General features: G+C 33.8%; 1 protein-coding gene across 1 annotated transcript; it reads right to left on the bottom strand.

Moving 5' to 3' along the window:
- Positions 1-359: 359 nt before the first annotated feature.
- Positions 360-5,991, bottom strand: LOC109704029 (leucine-rich repeat receptor protein kinase EMS1-like). The gene is made up of 4 exons (XM_020224770.1): positions 4,095-5,991; positions 3,540-3,755; positions 2,573-2,683; positions 360-382 (listed from the first exon to the last, which is right to left on the bottom strand). The coding sequence occupies exons 1-4, from the start codon at positions 5,989-5,991 to the stop codon at positions 360-362; spliced, it is 2,247 nt and encodes a 748-aa protein (XP_020080359.1).
- Between the last annotated feature and the right edge of the window lie 11,635 nt (positions 5,992-17,626).

Here is a 17,626-nt window from a genome sequence, read left to right as displayed (position 1 = left end):
GGTTGAATTAGACTTTTGGATGAACTCGAGTCTAGGTGAAAATTACTTTTCGTTGTCTTTTTGTATTGCTGTGAAGTTGAAGGTCACCTAGTTTTGTTTCTGTTGTTTGTTTGGCACGAAGTGAATGGCATAAAAGTTAGAGATGGAAAGTATTTTTCGTTTTTTGTTTGTATTGCTATGAAGTTGAAGTTTACCTAGTTCTATTTCTGTTGTTTGTTTGGCGCGAAGTGAATGGATAAAAGCTGAAGGTGTGAGTGATAGGTTAATAATTTATTATTTTTTCTCACTTTTTTTTATTCATAATTGACTACGGACTAGACTAGGGTGAGGCGACGTCAATTATGTTATTTTGAAAAGTTTTAGGTTACGGCCGAAGATGAAGCTGTAGCAACGCAAACAACAGAAGTAGGGGCTTACGACCAAAAATCACTTCACCTCTCTTTACTTTTGGTGAAACAGATGCACCCTTAAGGTTTCGTTCTCTTCTTCTATTCTTTGTAAAATTATCTAACGTTACTTCTTTACTTTCGTATTCGTGCATGTGCAAACCTATAGTTTCAGAAATACTTGCTTTGTGGCCTTTTTTTTTCTGTTTTTTTTTGCGTTAGATGTGAGTTGGTAACGTTGTGTAATTCTTTTATTCTTTCATTAAACTGCATGAAAAAATCACCATGTATTGGACAGCAAACAAAATTATGAGTCGCTGTTCTTGATTTGGTCCAGATCTATGACAATTGCTGTGGTTTTAGCAATCTTACATGTAAGCAGCACCTGGAACTTTCGTTGTTTGCAACTAATTAATAGTTCAATTGGATTTCTCTAAATTGATGTTTCTAACTCAACAACCGTTTTTGGTCGCATATCTTGTACATAATTTCGTAAAGTTTCAAAACACAAAGGATCGATATTTATATAATTAATGTATTACTTTTTCTTTTTTTTTAAGAGAACGGTAGCATGTTATTCCTTCGTTCGTTTTTTTTTAGAAATAATGTAACTGAAACTATGAGGTAATTAGGCTTCGAACACTTGCGCTAGGGACGTTTTTTTATTTTATCTTTTCAATTTCAACAAATTGCGCCCAATTTTAAACTAAGCTAAAGCCTCATTGACTCAGCGGGGTGGCAAAAATCTGGATCCAAATCAAAACCGGGTCGGAGAACCGTTAGATATACTGTGTTCAGATATGATCCGGACCTAAATTTTGCATAACATATTGTGCCCAAATCTGGAACTGGCATAAAATCAGGTGTTCGGATTCAAAACCGGTAAGACCCGATTTCATACCAAATCTTTAAAAGAAACTTTAGAGATGTATTTTAAAATGTGTGTGCCAAACATATATTGGAATCAGCGAGACATTTTATTTTATTTTATATTTTATTTAATATAATTTAATTTTACTATTTAAGCTAGTAGTATGAAATAGGGTCGTTGACCCATTGCTAGAATTTTCGTGTTCGGATCCGACCCGAATTTTAATGCGGACAAAAAAATTTATCTTAAGAATTTAAGTTTCTATCGGCACAAACTGTATCTCTTGTGTGTATCGTATCAAAAAAATATCGGCACGATACAGCCTCCGTGCCGAAATCCTCTATTCTTTAAATTAGCAAGTAATTTTTTCAATAAAGTTTAGAAAATTTGATAAAAATATATAATAAATAGTTAGAATATTTTGCTGCTAAAAAAATAAATATTTCATGCAATTATGTGTCAATACACATGAAATTTTTGTGATCGGCACGCATCAATATGATTCGACACGCACCGTGCCGTATCGTACCAGCAAGTTTCCGACACGACCCCGTGCCACGACACTTAAATCCTTGATTTATCGGAACCCAGCTTTCGGAATTGATTTGTCTTTCATTTGGATTCGATTATTGGACCAGATTAGTCAACTTGGTTGGATCGTACTTTGCCTCATCTCTTACTGCTAAATAATATAAAATGTACCAAGGAGATAAAAATAATTAGATTAATTTCATACAGGTCCCCACAAATATAATAAATTACAGATATATTCTTACAAAGTTTAACTTTCATAAGTTATTCCCACAAAACTTCTAATGTATTCAAATATGTCCCTATCATTAGTATTCGTTAAAAAAATTTAGTTAACCACGGTTAAAATACTTAATCACGATTAACTAATAAAGTGAATTGACAATTTTATCCCTTTTCTTCTTCCTTTGCCCTCTTCTTCATCGCCGGCGAGGGACGAGATGCGGCGGGCGATCGCGACAGAGAAGGAGCCGCGGTTGCAGAGGAAGCGGCCGTTGGAGGCCATGTCGACGATCGATACTCCTCGCGGGAGATCGGGCGGTGCTCCTCGTGGGAGATTGTCGCCGACTTCGCCATCCTCGGCGGCCCCTCCGGCCGAGGTAAGTGCGGCGGAGGCCGGACAACAGCCTCCGCCGCCTCCTTCTTCGTCTTCTTCGTATCCTCCTTTTCCTCTTTCTTTTTCTCCTCTTTTTGTCTTCCTTCTTCTTCTTCGTCGTCATCGTCGATGATCCGATCATCGTGCTCGCGTGGGCCGTTGTTACGAGCGCTTTCAAATCGACCGCACCTTCACCTTCCGCCTTGCTGTTGCATGCCTCAACCTTGTCCTCGTCGGCTGCAACTCCGACAACCTCTGCGATGTCGCCGCCGCCGCCGCCGTTGCCATCCGTTCCTGCAGCTGAAAAGGAAGAGAGAGAAAAAGGCAAAAATTGTTTTGGAGGGACATATTTGTGAGGGCAAAAATGTCATTTTACTAGTCTACTGTTAAAAAATAAATCGTTCTCTAATGGATCCTAACCATAGGGACATCTGAATACATTAGGACTTTTGTAGGAATAATTTATGAAAGTTGAACTTTGCAGAGATATACCTGCAATCCACTATATTTGCAGGAACCTATATGTAATTAACCCAAAATAATTAGATAAAAGTTGGAAACCAAAGATGTAATTAACCGAAACCAAATAGCCTTATTAAGAAACTGTCTACGTAGTCGCTGAATAAACGCAAGTAAAATATGGATAAAAAGTAAAGTGAACACTATAAAAAGTTTAGGGCTTAATTTATTGCCGAGCATAAAACTTTTAGGAGCAAAATGGAACTTCCCAAAAGTTCAGGGACTAGTATTGCAATTTACCTCCAGTGAATGTGATTCCAAAAACCCAGCTATCATATCATCATAGCGTGCTATATAATAGACTTTAATTAGTAAACTATTAACATATTATTCCGTTTTAGAGCACCATAAAATTAATGCTACTCAAATTACATTTGCCCACATCTCCTTCTCAATCTAATGAGTGTTAATGCGACAGCAACATAAAACCTATCATACGTATGGTCGATCGCAGAGAAATAAGTATTTCTAAATGATCTACTTAACAAAAGAGTGCCAAAAAAAATCCAAAATGCTATTATAAATCCTAACACCACGCTAATGTATAGCCCAAATCTTTCAAACTGGTCATGCGACTTTTTTCCGAAAATAATAGTTGTTTCATTAGGGGAGAAATTTTGCGTAGTTGGTGGCCCACAAAGATATGGATTGCCGATGTATATAGATGGATCGTCGAGAGTCTGCAGTTGATTTCCTGACGGAATTTTTCCTGACAGATTATTGTACGACACATTTAAACTGCTCAAAAAATTCAACGTAGCAAGACTTTGTGGAATAGTCCCAGAAAGCTTGTTCATTGCTACATCAAGGGACTCCAATGCGTGCATCTTGCCAATTTGATCTGGAATATGTCCTGTCAAATGATTCATGGATAAGTTTAGATATTGCAATGCCTGTAAATCTCCAATCTCATAAGGGATCTCTCCATATAGATTATTACAGGAAAGGTCAATGCTTTTGACAAGATAGAGAAGTTTCGAATATTCCCGTGCCGCTCCTTTTACAACTAAATATGTGGTACCAGCTGAGACACCAAAAATTCAATATTGAAAATATGGCATGTAATCTGTAGGAACTCCTTTTTTCCAACTTAATTCTCCAATAGATTGGGGTATAGATCCAGATAAGTTGTTGTGAGAAAGATCTAAGACTCGTAGATATCCAAGTTGTACAATTTGCGAAGGTATCCTACCTGAAAATGTGTTTGAGCACAAGCTGAGCACCATGAGAAACGGTAAGCTTTCTCCTATCCATTTAGGTATTGTTCCAGAAAAATTATTATATCCAAGGTTAAGATTAACTAACTGTGTACAATATTGCAAAGAAGAAGGAATTTCTCCTGATAGCTTGTTGTTTGATATATCAAGAACTTGCAGTGAAATTGACTCACATAAAGAGAGTGGCACATTGCCGCCGAAGCTATTATTAGAAAGAAGCAAATACTGTAAACTTAAGAATGTGGAGTTCGGAATCGATCCCGTAAAAAGATTGTTGGACAAATCCACGATAGAAAGAGTTTGTGGGAGAGTTGGCAATGGACCTTCAAGTTGGTTTGAGCTCAAATTTAAATGTTGTAGCATGACATGGTCCAGTGACAATGGTAATTTTCCTTTGATTTGGTTATTAGAGATATGTACATAAATCAAGGAGCTGGAAATATTCCAAAGCCAGTTGGGAAGTGCATCAACAATTCCATTATTTGATAAGCTAAGTACTTCCAGTTGTGCCTGTCCTTGAAGCCAAGTAGGAAATTTAGGTCCCAAATTGCAAGAAGCCAAGTAAAGTGTTTTTAGCTGAAAAAGAGGAATCCAATCATGACTAATTTGCACGTTAAAGGAGTTATCTGCAAGGTCTAACCATTTTAGCCTCTGCAACTGAGAAAGTTGGACTTCNTCTGTTATAGTGCCCTCGAAGAAATTACTTTGGAGATATAATCTAGTTAAGTTAGTAAACCTCCAAACCCCAAGTGGGATGGTCCCATTTAGTGAATTTCCAGAGAGGTCTATTTCAGTTAGGCTAGTCATGTTCTCCAGCCAACCTGATAAATTACCCCTTAAGTTGTTATATGGAAAATTCAAAATTTGTAAATTTTGTTGCATGCAGCTCGGCAATCTCTCTACCCATTTATTTATTTCTCCACTAAAACCAACTTCAGTCAAATCCAAAGTATTTAAGCTACAAAGTTTACTAAATGGTTTTGGTGATAGGCCTTCGAAATTGTTAGATCCTAAAGAAAGGACATTTAAGGACTTTAGGCAACTCAATTCATCAGGAATAAAGCCATGAAACACATTGGAAGAAAGGTCAAGATGAGTGATGCTAGTAAGATTCCATAGCCATCTAGGCAAGGTAGAGTTGATGCCGTTACTTGCAATTTTGAGGACTCCAAGAGTTGTAATGTTGAGATATGGTAGGGAAATGGGAATTATGGGAAGATTAGTCATGCTCATATCTAGATATTTCAACGATGGCAGCATGTTTATTGCTTGTAACCAATCTGTAGCAAAACTCATGTCAACATAACTTATATCCAAATAATGCAAAGAAGTCAGACGAGCAAGCCACCAGAAGTTATCTACTCCGTTATTATAAGGATCATAATCGATAGAACTTATGTCAAGATAATGAAGGTTTGAGAGATTTCCGAGTTGAGGAGGTACCCTTCCACTGAAACTAGCCTGAGAGAGGTTAAGATACCGCAAATTTTTTAGAGAACCAAAGTACGTCGGGATGCGAATTCCATTGAAATTGTTCAAGCTGAGATCTAAGTGCTCCAAATGATTTAAGAGAAGCAAAGATGGACTAATCTTACCACCCAAAGCTGACGGTCTTTTACCATAAAGGTAATAAAAAATATTGTCGTAGGAGTTTCGCAGGTTGAGCTTCAAAATGTGACCGGTTGTATTGCTGCAAACGACTCCCTTCCATGCACAGCAGTTTTGGCTTTTCCACGAGGCTAAGCGGTTGCGAGGATCGATTAGATCTGCTTTGAAAGCAAGCAGTGCATTTCTCTCTGTCTCGAAGCACCCGCTTGCCGCAAATGCTTGGATTGCTATGGTCAAAAGCAGCAAATAAATTGGAGGAGCCATATATATTGTCTCACGTTTTCTTTTTCTGTTTTAAAGAGATGATAACTAACTAAGTTGAAATTAAAGGCTATGAATTGATCATCAAAACTGGAGAATATATAGTGATGGCCTTGGTGCTTGCTTGGGACTTACAAAAGCTTTTACACTCTTCCAAAAGTATCTATCTAATTGGTTGGTTTACTTTGAATGAAAATGGAGACTTTTTACTATTGCAAGAAGTTGTTACCTTAATTAATATATATGGACCTACTTAATAATTAAGCATCACGAAGTAGATCTGTATTCATGGTGATGTTCCATATGCATGTGTGGACTTTTGGATGTGTTTGATTTGTGTTATAAAAGTTTCTCAGGATTTATAGAGTTGTATTATCTGAGCACTGTATTATTTATTGGATTTTTACAAATGTGAATCAAACGTATCCTAATAGCCTTTACGAATGTGAACCAAACGTATCCTACTATGGACCTATATACCGAGAATTTTTCTATTCTATGAAATTGCCAACTTAATTAATATGGTCCTCTTAAATGAGCATCATAATGTAGAGTAATCTAGCTGCAAACATAAGATTTTGGGCCTTCCTAAGAAAATGTAGTAGCATGCTATCCGCTTAGTTCACTTCTTTTAGAAATAAACTTAGCTGAAAATGTGAAATAATTATGTTTCAAACTTGAAACCTCGGGTTCCAACCACCAAGCCTTTTGCCACTTTCGCTAGGGACGGTCGGTATGGATAATGTATTTCAAGTGATCAATTCTTTATCTTTTTCTGAATGCCCAAATAAAGATCATTATATGATTCTTTCTATTGCTTAGTCATATTTACCATATTGATGCCGTAGATATTTGTTTCATTTAAACTTTTATTCTCAAGTCTAAATTTAAATTCAAATTATAAATTTAATTTGTAATTTGAACAACAAAATAAGTTCTGAATTAATTTCAAGTTTAAAAATTTGAATACGAATTTTATTTCAATTACTCTATTGGTAACAAAATTTCCTCTCCTAACCAAATAATCAAAACTATGAACGCCATTTCAATTTTGATTGCTATGCTATACTAAACTTCTTAGGATTTGGTTAGATTTGTAGTTAGTTTTCTAGTTAGATAAGAGTTAATATTTAAATCTATTAGAGATAAATTAAGATTTAAATATTAATTAGAGTATAAATCTAACTAGATTATGATAAATATTTAAATCTATTGGAGATAAACTAAATATAGATTTAAATATTACTTGGAATAGGAATCCTAATTATACTTGTATTGGGGTACGTTCTATTGTAAGCATTATATAAGTACCATATGGGTTGCTTTTGGAAGAGAGAGAGAGAGAGAGAGAGAGAGAGAGAGAAAGAGACTCTTTAGGTGGTGTCATACTAGAGAGAGAGAGAGAGAGAGAGAGAGAGAGAGATGGCTATGGTTGCATGCATCTAGTGCATGGGTGCGTCCGATAAGAGAAGTCTTTTAGGTTTATAAAAGACGAGAGAAGGATGAGAGAGATTAAAAAAAATGAGTCAGCTTGTAGCTACTCTATTACAGAAAGGAGTCAGATGTAATCTTCTCTTATTTAATGTATCTTATTTTACCAGCATATTTTTCTTCTTTCTTTTGTGATTGTGTCAGCTTTTGTTGAAAAGATAAGTTTATGATCAAAATCTGATTTCACGTTTTCATTGCGGAATCCCATCAACCAATACCGAATCAACAGTAGTCGGTATCAGAGAGGATTGCGAATTCTCAAAATCTGGTATCAGAGCAAGTATTAGATTCCCAACAAAACTAACATAGGAGGAGATTCCACTATTCTATTTCCAATTCCAGTCTATTTAGATTTCTTTTCCAATTTTGAGTTCTATTTTGAATTAATCATGTACATATATTTTTTTTTTTGTACGTGTGACGCCATGCTTCCTAGAGGGGTCAACCATTCTAGAACTACTTTAGTTCTAGCATACTTTACCCTCTTAACCTCTTCGGCCTATATGCCATCCAAATGCTATAGCCGAATTAAGAAGTTTTGTACTATTGTACCTTAGAACTGGTCCAAATCATGGGGTGTCCCATTCTCTCCCTTTAAGCTTTGATGTCCTCGTTAAACTTAAACGCATTCATTAGTATCAGGCAATGTGAGACTCGTCTCACTAGGCTTAGTCAACCTTGTGGAGGGCAACGCTCCATCCTCAACGATCGTCAACCCGAGTTGCATTCCACCCACAACAATCGTCAACTGGGGAGCTGCGCTCTGCTCTTTGTATGACCTTAGCTCAGCTGAGACTCGTCTCACACTTCTGGCTAGTGATTTGCTTTGATATCAACAGTGATGCCATACTTTCCAGAGGATTATCCATCTTAAAACTACTATAATTCTAGTATGCTTAATCCTCTCGACCCCTTAATTAGATCTATCCACCACAAAAGGAGCAGAATTATGAGCATAAATATTTTTCTTTCTTTATGCATATGCTTTATATGACATCATAACCCCTCTTTTGGGAGCAGAGTTACGAGTATAAATATGCAAATTTTTTTATTAGAGATTAGTTTAAACTTTCTGCAGATCGTGGCAAATTCAAATTTTTCATATGAAGAAATTGTCATTTTTGCTAGAAAATTTTCTCCAAACGAGTTACAAGAAAATTATCATCCTATGTATCTTCATATCTTGACATCCTTTGGGAGCAAACTAAATATAATATTAGGATGCAATTTCTACATGTACTTCGTTTAAACAATTAATTTATTTTTTCTTTTGGTCGGGGCCGTTTTGGCTTGCATCCGAACAGTTAAAGTAATAAATTAATCTGACTTAGTGCTGCATGATTAACATAAAAATTATTCGAAAACGCTACATTAAAGTAAATTAAATTATTATTATTTTTAATTAGGGCCGTTTTGGCTTGCACCCAATCAATCGAAATAATAAATTAATTTAACTTAGCGCCAAATCTTAAATAATCTAAAAATAATTATGATTATTTAATTTTCATGTTTTATCTGGTCAAAATAAGAATATAGATGTAATAATTTAAAACATAATATCGCAATCAAATTTAAACTTTATATATTCTAATTTAACCACGAACATAAAATAAATAAATTTATGATAAATTAATATTATATACAAGATTAAATCTTTATTTGAACGGACTCTTTACGCTCACAATACTTTAATAAATATGCTCATAATATATTTGGAGAGCGTAAGTACTGTTCTTACTCGACTCAAAAGCATTAAAAACCAGAGGCAATATACAAATCTGTTAAGTTTACCGAAGTCAACTTCACCCCATGGTACAGACTTAGTCAACGAAATTGATAAATACGGATTTTGTGTGAACATATATTGGACACATCTAATTGTAACGTGATTGAGCCAAAATAAAATTAAAATTCACATGCGAAAGAACATTGGCATTGACTAATTGGCCCATGTACAACAACCAGTTTCAAATTAAACGATACGTTAATATGCTCAGCGTGTGAATATATAATAGTTTTATACACAATCAGATATCTAGGTACTTTTCTTTATGGTATGAAACCGATTGTAATTTTTCACCAGAATGCGTATGAAAAGATGACAAGATCAATACCCCTTTATATAGAGTTCAGATCGACTTCTCATCAAAGTCTGATAAGGATTCTATTTAATTTAAATAAATGGAAAAGGGATAAGATAGACTATGTCAAATAGTTCTATATCTATTATGACTAACTTTAAGGGCGTGTTTGGTTCGCTTCTTTTTCACCCTAGAATCGGAATCGGAATGGGTAAATCCGTTTGTAGGTGTTTGGTACACGAGAGTCCCATTCCGATTCTGATTCCTGAGTGGAATGGGAATCCCCCAATTACCTCATTTTTCAATCCGGCCTAGGAGGCCGGATTAAAAGTTGAATCCGGACGGAATGGATATTTATTTGGATTAAATTTATTTTTTAACTTTTTTAATTAAAATATAATATATAATTTTAAATTTTAATTTGAACTTAAATTAAAAATTAAAATTTAATCAAGTATTTCGAATCTAACTTATGAATTTGAATTTAAATTAAATTTTAATTTATATAAAGTTTTATTCAAATTTTATTTCAAACTTAAATTAAATTTATGGATTCAAATTAAAATTTAAATTGTAATTTTAGTTTGAATTTGAATAAATCAAAATTTAGTTTCATAATTTGAATTATCCACTCAACTTCAAAGTTTAATTTTTTTTTTTAAAAAAATAGATTTAAAAATTTTGATATTATTTCAACATTTTGAGATAAATTTTAATATTTAATTTTTAATGATGAATTTAAATTAATATATTATAAAGATAATGTTAATATATTTAATTTGCATTACGTTTTTATATCCACCTGAAGCCAACATCGACAATGGCGAACTGATTGATATTCCGATTCCCGACTTGAAGGTATGAAGCCAAACCAGAATTAGGTAATGAGTCATTTCGATATCCGATTCTCGTTATTGTTGATTCGATTTCGATTTTCCGACTCCAACTTCGAACCAAAAATCGCGCCCCTAATGTACCTATATATACTCTGGCTTAAGCTATTTCACAATTCACAGCTCTGCAGAATTCTTTGATAATGTAGCGGGATGTCATAACTTCTTCCTGTAGGTTCCTACCAAGGAATATTAAGCGTTACAATGTTGCGTGTTTATTCCTCATGGTCACAATAAAAGGATCGTTGTATTTCAGGATTACCGGTTGAATTTCTGCGCTTTATTAAAAGTAATTTGCTAAACAAACGGTGATTTTTTAACATTAAAACTTATTCTAACATTAATTCCAGTTAACGTTATTAGCAAATTAGTGTTTGGGTAAGCGAAATACCAATTAAAAGAGCTATTGTATATATTTAAAATGATTCCATATATAACACCAGTTGTAACAAACTTTGATCAGTTTAAATTAATAAATATTAAATTTACAGTCACTTGAATTAAAAAATTGTTGCCAATGTCTTAGGTATTAAATGAAATTTTTTGAAAAGTTTAGATGATTATCCGCAAATAGACAGGAATTTTATGCTATTTCATTTGTGAGAATAATCAATTGTGAAAATTTATGATTTATGATTTGTTTTGATATTTAAAGAACATACGATTCTGACACTCATCCCAATATCCACGGATTTTTTATGAAAATTAAGAGCAGAACGAGCTATCATTATCAGAAGATATTAAAAAATGTCTATATTAATATTAGAGAAAAATTAAAATTACTGTTAACACGTGAAGGCTCGCAGGCGACCCCATGAAATATCAAAAATAGAATTATGGAGACTATCCCTACGTTTTTCCACTTTAGCATAGTCAAATTTTATTTTAAATGAACATACAACGAAGGGGAAGGCGCCTGCTACCTTATCTTTTCTCAAAAATAATAAAGCATAGTAAGTCAGTATATGATCAGGCAACCCTTCAACGAATCAATTAATTAGCACGGGAGTACAAAAAGAGGCCTCCTAATGGCACCAACCTAATTCTATATTTTCTCTCCATTTTACTTTATCGCAAACTTTACACCTTTCGTTCATAAGAATAGAGAGTGATCTTACTAAATTCACGACGTTCATAAAATAGATGGACTTTGTGATTCAAGTATCAGATGAGATTCACGTTGAGTACCTAACCACTTCTTTTACTATTGAAAAAGCGGATCCTTCTTTAGAAATTCCTGAAGCATATATTAGCATAGCATTATTCAAAGAGTCAAGGGTTAAGTAAGTGCTAGTTTTGCCCAACATGAAGTTACCATTGAAATAGATTTTTAGTTGAACTAGAGTTTAAAGTGAATATTTTTTTCTTTTTTATTGTTTGATTCTATTATTGTGAAGCTGAAGTTTCCTTAGTCCTATAATTTGTTTGCTAAAATGTCAATGACGTAAATACTGAAATTCTCAATTTTCTATACTTGTTTAATATCCTACGGTTAATATTAAAGGGGCAAAAATAAGTTTCCCCACAATAATATTTTGTTAATTTTTTCTCACTTTTTTTGTTAAAATTTTTGTAATCGACTTCGGTGGCCGAAGTCGATTACATTATTTTGGAAAGTTTGAGTCACAATCGAATTCATACTACAGTGAACCAAACTACAGAGATGGGCATGCATTTACTGTAGAAAATTACTTTATTCCTCTTCACTTTCAGTGAATACAAAGATCTTGTTAGTTTGTTCCTTTGCTATAAGAATTTGGTGTTTTGGGGAATTAGAAAAAGCAAGTGAAGGGATATAAGTATTTGAACTTTTGATAGAAAATAGTCATCTAAATTTTTAAAATTTTATGTTTACCACTAAATCTTTTATGTAGCAACCCACGATTTGGAATAATTCTATATATAATATACAGTAAGACTATGCTTTTTAACCTGGCTATAGTATATTAGACAGTGGCTAGGCCCAAAGGATTATGAGGGTTAAGTATGTTAGAGCTGAAATAGTTCTAAAATGAGTGACCCCTTGGGCAGGGCTTCACAGTTGGGATTAGAACCAATCACCAGTCAAAAGTTTAACATAAGTCCCGACTGAGATAGGGTCATACAGTGAGTAGAGTGCGATTCTCCGACTGACGACTATTGTAGGTAGAGCGTGGCTCCCCACAAGATCGGCTAAGGCTAGCGAGATTGCTAGCGAGATGAATCTCATATTGCCTGGCACTTATGAGTGTGCTTGAGCTTGACGAACACATCATGGCTTAAAAGAGGGAGGAATTTGGCACTCCTAGAATTTGGAATAGTTCTATATATAAAATTTAATAGAACTAAAACTACTTAATCCGATTATAGTATTTTCGCAGCAATTAAACCTAAGAGATTAAAAGGGTTAAATATGTTATGGTTAGAGTAATTTTAGGATGAGTTCCCTCTGAAAAGTCGTGCATTATAACCAGGGCGCTATAGGTAAGTACATATTCTATTAAGTAACTAACATTAGTTAGATTGTCAAGAAATTATAAAGACGGGTGTGGGAACCAACGCGATGCGGCTGGTAAAAATTATAGTAAATTACAAACTAAATTTACAAATAAAAATATAAAAGTATAGCAAAAAATAATCATATTTGATTTGTTAATAATATAAAAAATATATTGAAAACTTTTTTAGAATGAAAATATAATCTAATGAGAACAAAGATCCTTGCATACTGCTGATGCATTATTTATTATTTCTTGTCAAGAAATAATAAATTTTTTTCACTACATAACGTAATTATGAGGACTAAAAGGTCCTTGCATATTGCTGATGCATTATTTATTATTTCTTGATTATATATTATAAATTATATAAATATTACATAACTAACTCAGCACTTCTTGTGTCAAAAATATTCTACTATCAATGGTTTTTACAATTAAACATATCTTTTATATATATATATATATAGAGAGAGAGAGACAAAGAGAGAGAAGGTCTTCTGTGCTATTAATTAGGAGTACTGAGGCTTCCGTGCTCCTAAGCCATTTTTAATGATGGAGCTTCTGAATCGACGATCGACTCCGTTAGATTTAATCTAGCGTATTTGAAGTATCTAGAAAATAATTTTTGCCATTTTTGGAAATCATTTACTTAGTAATCGAAAGGGTTCAAAATCAGCGGCTGAAAATAAAAATCTTATAAAAAATGGTAATATAACACTAACACTTTTTATCAGAGATATTAATCTTGCAGTAGATAGTTTAAAATTTTTTTTATCAAAATTTTATCTGATTTGAATACTTCTACTCCGTTTCAGAGGATTGATTCAGATTAAACAAACCAATTAAGTTCATAGTTTATCAAATTTGATTCATCAATGAACTTCTCTACCCACATTCCAAATGGAAAGACGAAACCATCAGAAACCGAAACTCTAGAAGCCTACACGAAAAGCTGGGATTTTGAACCTTGATAATAGGACTAAAGAACTAAATATGCAGGTATCACAAACAATACACAAAAAAAAATTGCTTCTAAGAGAAATGGGAAAGAAATATAATGTCGCTATTAATGTAAAACGAAGACAGATTTCTTTCAGACTATTAAATCAAATGAAAGGAAAGAAATGCAAGGACAAATCAATTCCATTCTTTGAAAAATTATGTAATTTAAGTACAAAGAAACAGATCATACTGTTTAGTTTGTGGGGATCACAAGTGAGACATTGACTAAAGTAATCTTATTTCAGAAAAGATGTTTACACTCAAAAGCAAGTACTCAATATAATTTGGAGCACCCACCAAATTATATTAAGCATGGGAAAAACAACATTTAGACCCCAAATATAACTTCAAAGCCCCATAATGTCATTCCAAAAAAAGAAAACAACTAATTATTTGAGGCAAGGCGTTACCGACACTGACACAGGACACAGGACACGACACATCTTGAACACGGCGACTTGATAGCTTTCAAAAAATTAGGACACGGATACCGTATGGACACCGCTAATAAAATATAATATTATTAATATAATAATATATATTTAATATATATAAAATATTAACTTTAGTAAAATATTGTTATATTTCTTATACGGATAGAAGTTAGTAAAACTTTTATTGATAATTCATATATATATTTTTTTAAAATTTAGCACCATACATAATTTATTTATTTTGTTAAAAAAAATTTTGTGTGCATTTATTAAAAAGCTAAAATATTTATCATCTTACATTTACGATGCATAAAAAAATAAAATAAAAATATGTAATTGTTTGTGCTATGAATCGGCATTAAACGTGCATCTAAGGAGTGTCCACATCGGACACGTGTCCGACACGGACACGCGATTGTCCGAGGGATATGCGAGGCTGATAGAAGTGTGTGTGATGCATAGATTTTGGATAAAAATTTCTAAGCAAATATATTTTAGAGAGAGGAGCACAGATTAAGTAAAAAAAAAAAAAAAACCAACATGCATTTATATATATTGTAGTAATTGAATAAACAGAGTATCAACAAATTAATCAACATGAGAAGGTTGGTATAGAGGCTTTTATTGATTACCTCAAAATTCAAGGCTTTATGATTTTTTTCAAAGTTTAGATGATTATACACAAATGGACAAGAATTTGCATGGCTATTTGATTTGTGGGGAACAATCAGTGTTTATAACGTATGATTTTTGATATGTTGGTATTTTAAAATACGTTCTCGAACGCATCCAATATCACGGATTTTAAGAAAATTAAAATGAGTGAGGAGGGAATCAAAAGATATAAAGTGGTTATATTAATATGAGAAAAATTGACTTATGTCAACACATGTGAATGTTTAGAAACAAAAAACTGGCAAAGACCAATCTGCAAAATCAAAATACTACAGGGACTATCCCATACGTTTTTCTCTTTAGGATAGACCAGGAGTGTAATGTGGGCCGTGCGGAGCTGGCATGGCCTACATTTTTCGAGGCCAAAACGGGCCAAGCACTAGTCCGGCACGGCCTAATTTCAAATCCGGGCTGGGCCATGCTAGTCTAGTTTTCTCACAACTCCGGCCCAGCACGGTCCCCGGCCCGAACGGTACGGGCTGTGTCGGGCCGGGCCGGGCTCCGGGCCACCCATTAATTTTTTAAAAAATACAATAAAAATAATCATAAAGGCACGACCCATATAGGCCATGCTGTGCAGGGCGGCAGGTCAAACTGTCGGGCCGGCACTGCCCAGACTCATTGCGTATCGTGCCGTGTCGGACCAACGGGCCTAAAAGCTCTGGCCTAGCACGACCAGTATCAGGTCGGCCCAACATGGTATCTAGAATATCTTTGCCGGGCCGGGCGGTCCATGGGCCGCCCGGCCCATTTGACACCCCTAAGGATAGTCAAAGTCAATACGATACGCACCCTTCAATGAATCAAATTAAGAACCGCAAAGACTCAGCTAAAGTAAACTTTTAGCATTTTTTTGCAGCTTATTTACAAAATTTAATAAATAAATAAAAATAAGAGTAGTCTTACTCAATTCGCAGTCATTCGCAAAATAGATGAATTGTGTGATTCAAGTGTCAGATGAGATTCGTAGTTTATTTACAAAATTTAATAAATAAATAAAAATAAGAGTCGTCTTGCTGAATTCGCTGTCGTTCGCAAAATAGATGAACTGTGTGATTCAAGTGTTAGATGAGATTCGCGATGAGTCACTGACTACTTCTTTTACTACTCAGAAAGCGGATCCTCCTTTAGAAATTCGTGAGACATATGTTAGCATAACATTATTAAAAGAATCAATGATTAAGTGCATGCTTGTTTAATTTGCCCAAAGTGGAATTCAGATTGAAATAGATTTTTAGTTGGGCTAGAGCACAAGTGAAATTTTTTTTCTTTCCTATTATTTGTTTCTATTAGTGTGGGGCTAAAAAGTTTCTTTAGTTTTATTATTTATTTGATAGAAAGTTAATAAGAAGAAAACTGAAATTTTAAATATTCTATATATTTTTCACCAAAAACTGTTTAATTCCCACATATTATTATAATAATGTTAAGGGAGGGAAAAACAAGTCACCCCACATTAATATTTTATTAATTTTTTCTCACCTTTTTTTTCCCATATTTGATTTTCGGCCGATCGTGGATTTTGGAGAGTTTTGAGTTATAACCGAATTCATATTACAATGAATCAAGCAACGGAGTAGGCATTTACAGTCGAAAATCACTTCATTCCTCTCCACTTTCGGTGAAACGAACGTACTGCTAGTTTGTTTCTTTGCTATAAAAATTGTTGCTGCGGAGAATTAGAAAAAGAAAATATTAGGGATAAATGAATTTGAGCTTTTGGTTGTTTGAAAATTGCTATCTAAATTTTAAATGTTTTTTATTTAACAGTAAAACATTATATTTTTTCTATAATTAGCCATGCAAGTGTGTGTATATAGTGTAGAACTATCATGCTAGTTGAGTATACGTATAAATGCACGTAACAAATATTTTAATAACTATTTCAAATTAATATAAATTTGTACATCATATTTATTAAAAAATTACATTATAAAATTTAAATGTAAAAAAAATTCATTTATTATATACTATTAGAAAATATCTGTCATATTCTAACTCAAATTTAAAAAGTTGTTGCCAACAATAATTATATAATTCTACTCCCGTCCCGATCCGCCCTGAATGGGACGGTAAGTGGAAGCCAAAAATAGTACTAATTAGGGATGCAAATGGATCCGGGTTGGTAGAGCTCCTGCCCCGTTTCGCTTTGAATATAGTGGTAGGTAAGAACAAAAAATATAGAAAAATATAATCCGTCCCGAATCTGTCCCAATCTGCCAAGTAAATGGAGTGGGAGACGGGAGACCCTTTTTTTTTTTTTCCTTCAATCTATTTCCATCCGTCAAAAATTCGCAAAAAATTTGCTCCCGCCTTGATCCGCCCTGAATGGGATGGACGGTAATTGGGAGCCAAAAATAAAATAAAAAATAACCCACCCATCCTGACAAGAATTGAGCGAGAGGTGGGGGAACCCTTCCGCCCCTGAATATGTCATGTTGCATCCCTAATATCAATTACTAAACCTTTTGCCACTTGTGCTAAGAACGTCGGTTAACGTATTAGTTATTATATTAATTAATTGTGTATTTTTTATTTTATCCTTTCGATTTCAACAATTTGCGCCCAATTTTAAACTAAGC

This window comes from Ananas comosus, unplaced genomic scaffold, assembly GCF_001540865.1.
Source record: "Ananas comosus cultivar F153 unplaced genomic scaffold, ASM154086v1, whole genome shotgun sequence".
Lineage (NCBI taxonomy): Eukaryota > Viridiplantae > Streptophyta > Magnoliopsida > Poales > Bromeliaceae > Ananas > Ananas comosus.
This window is presented reverse-complemented; position numbering and strand designations above follow the sequence as displayed.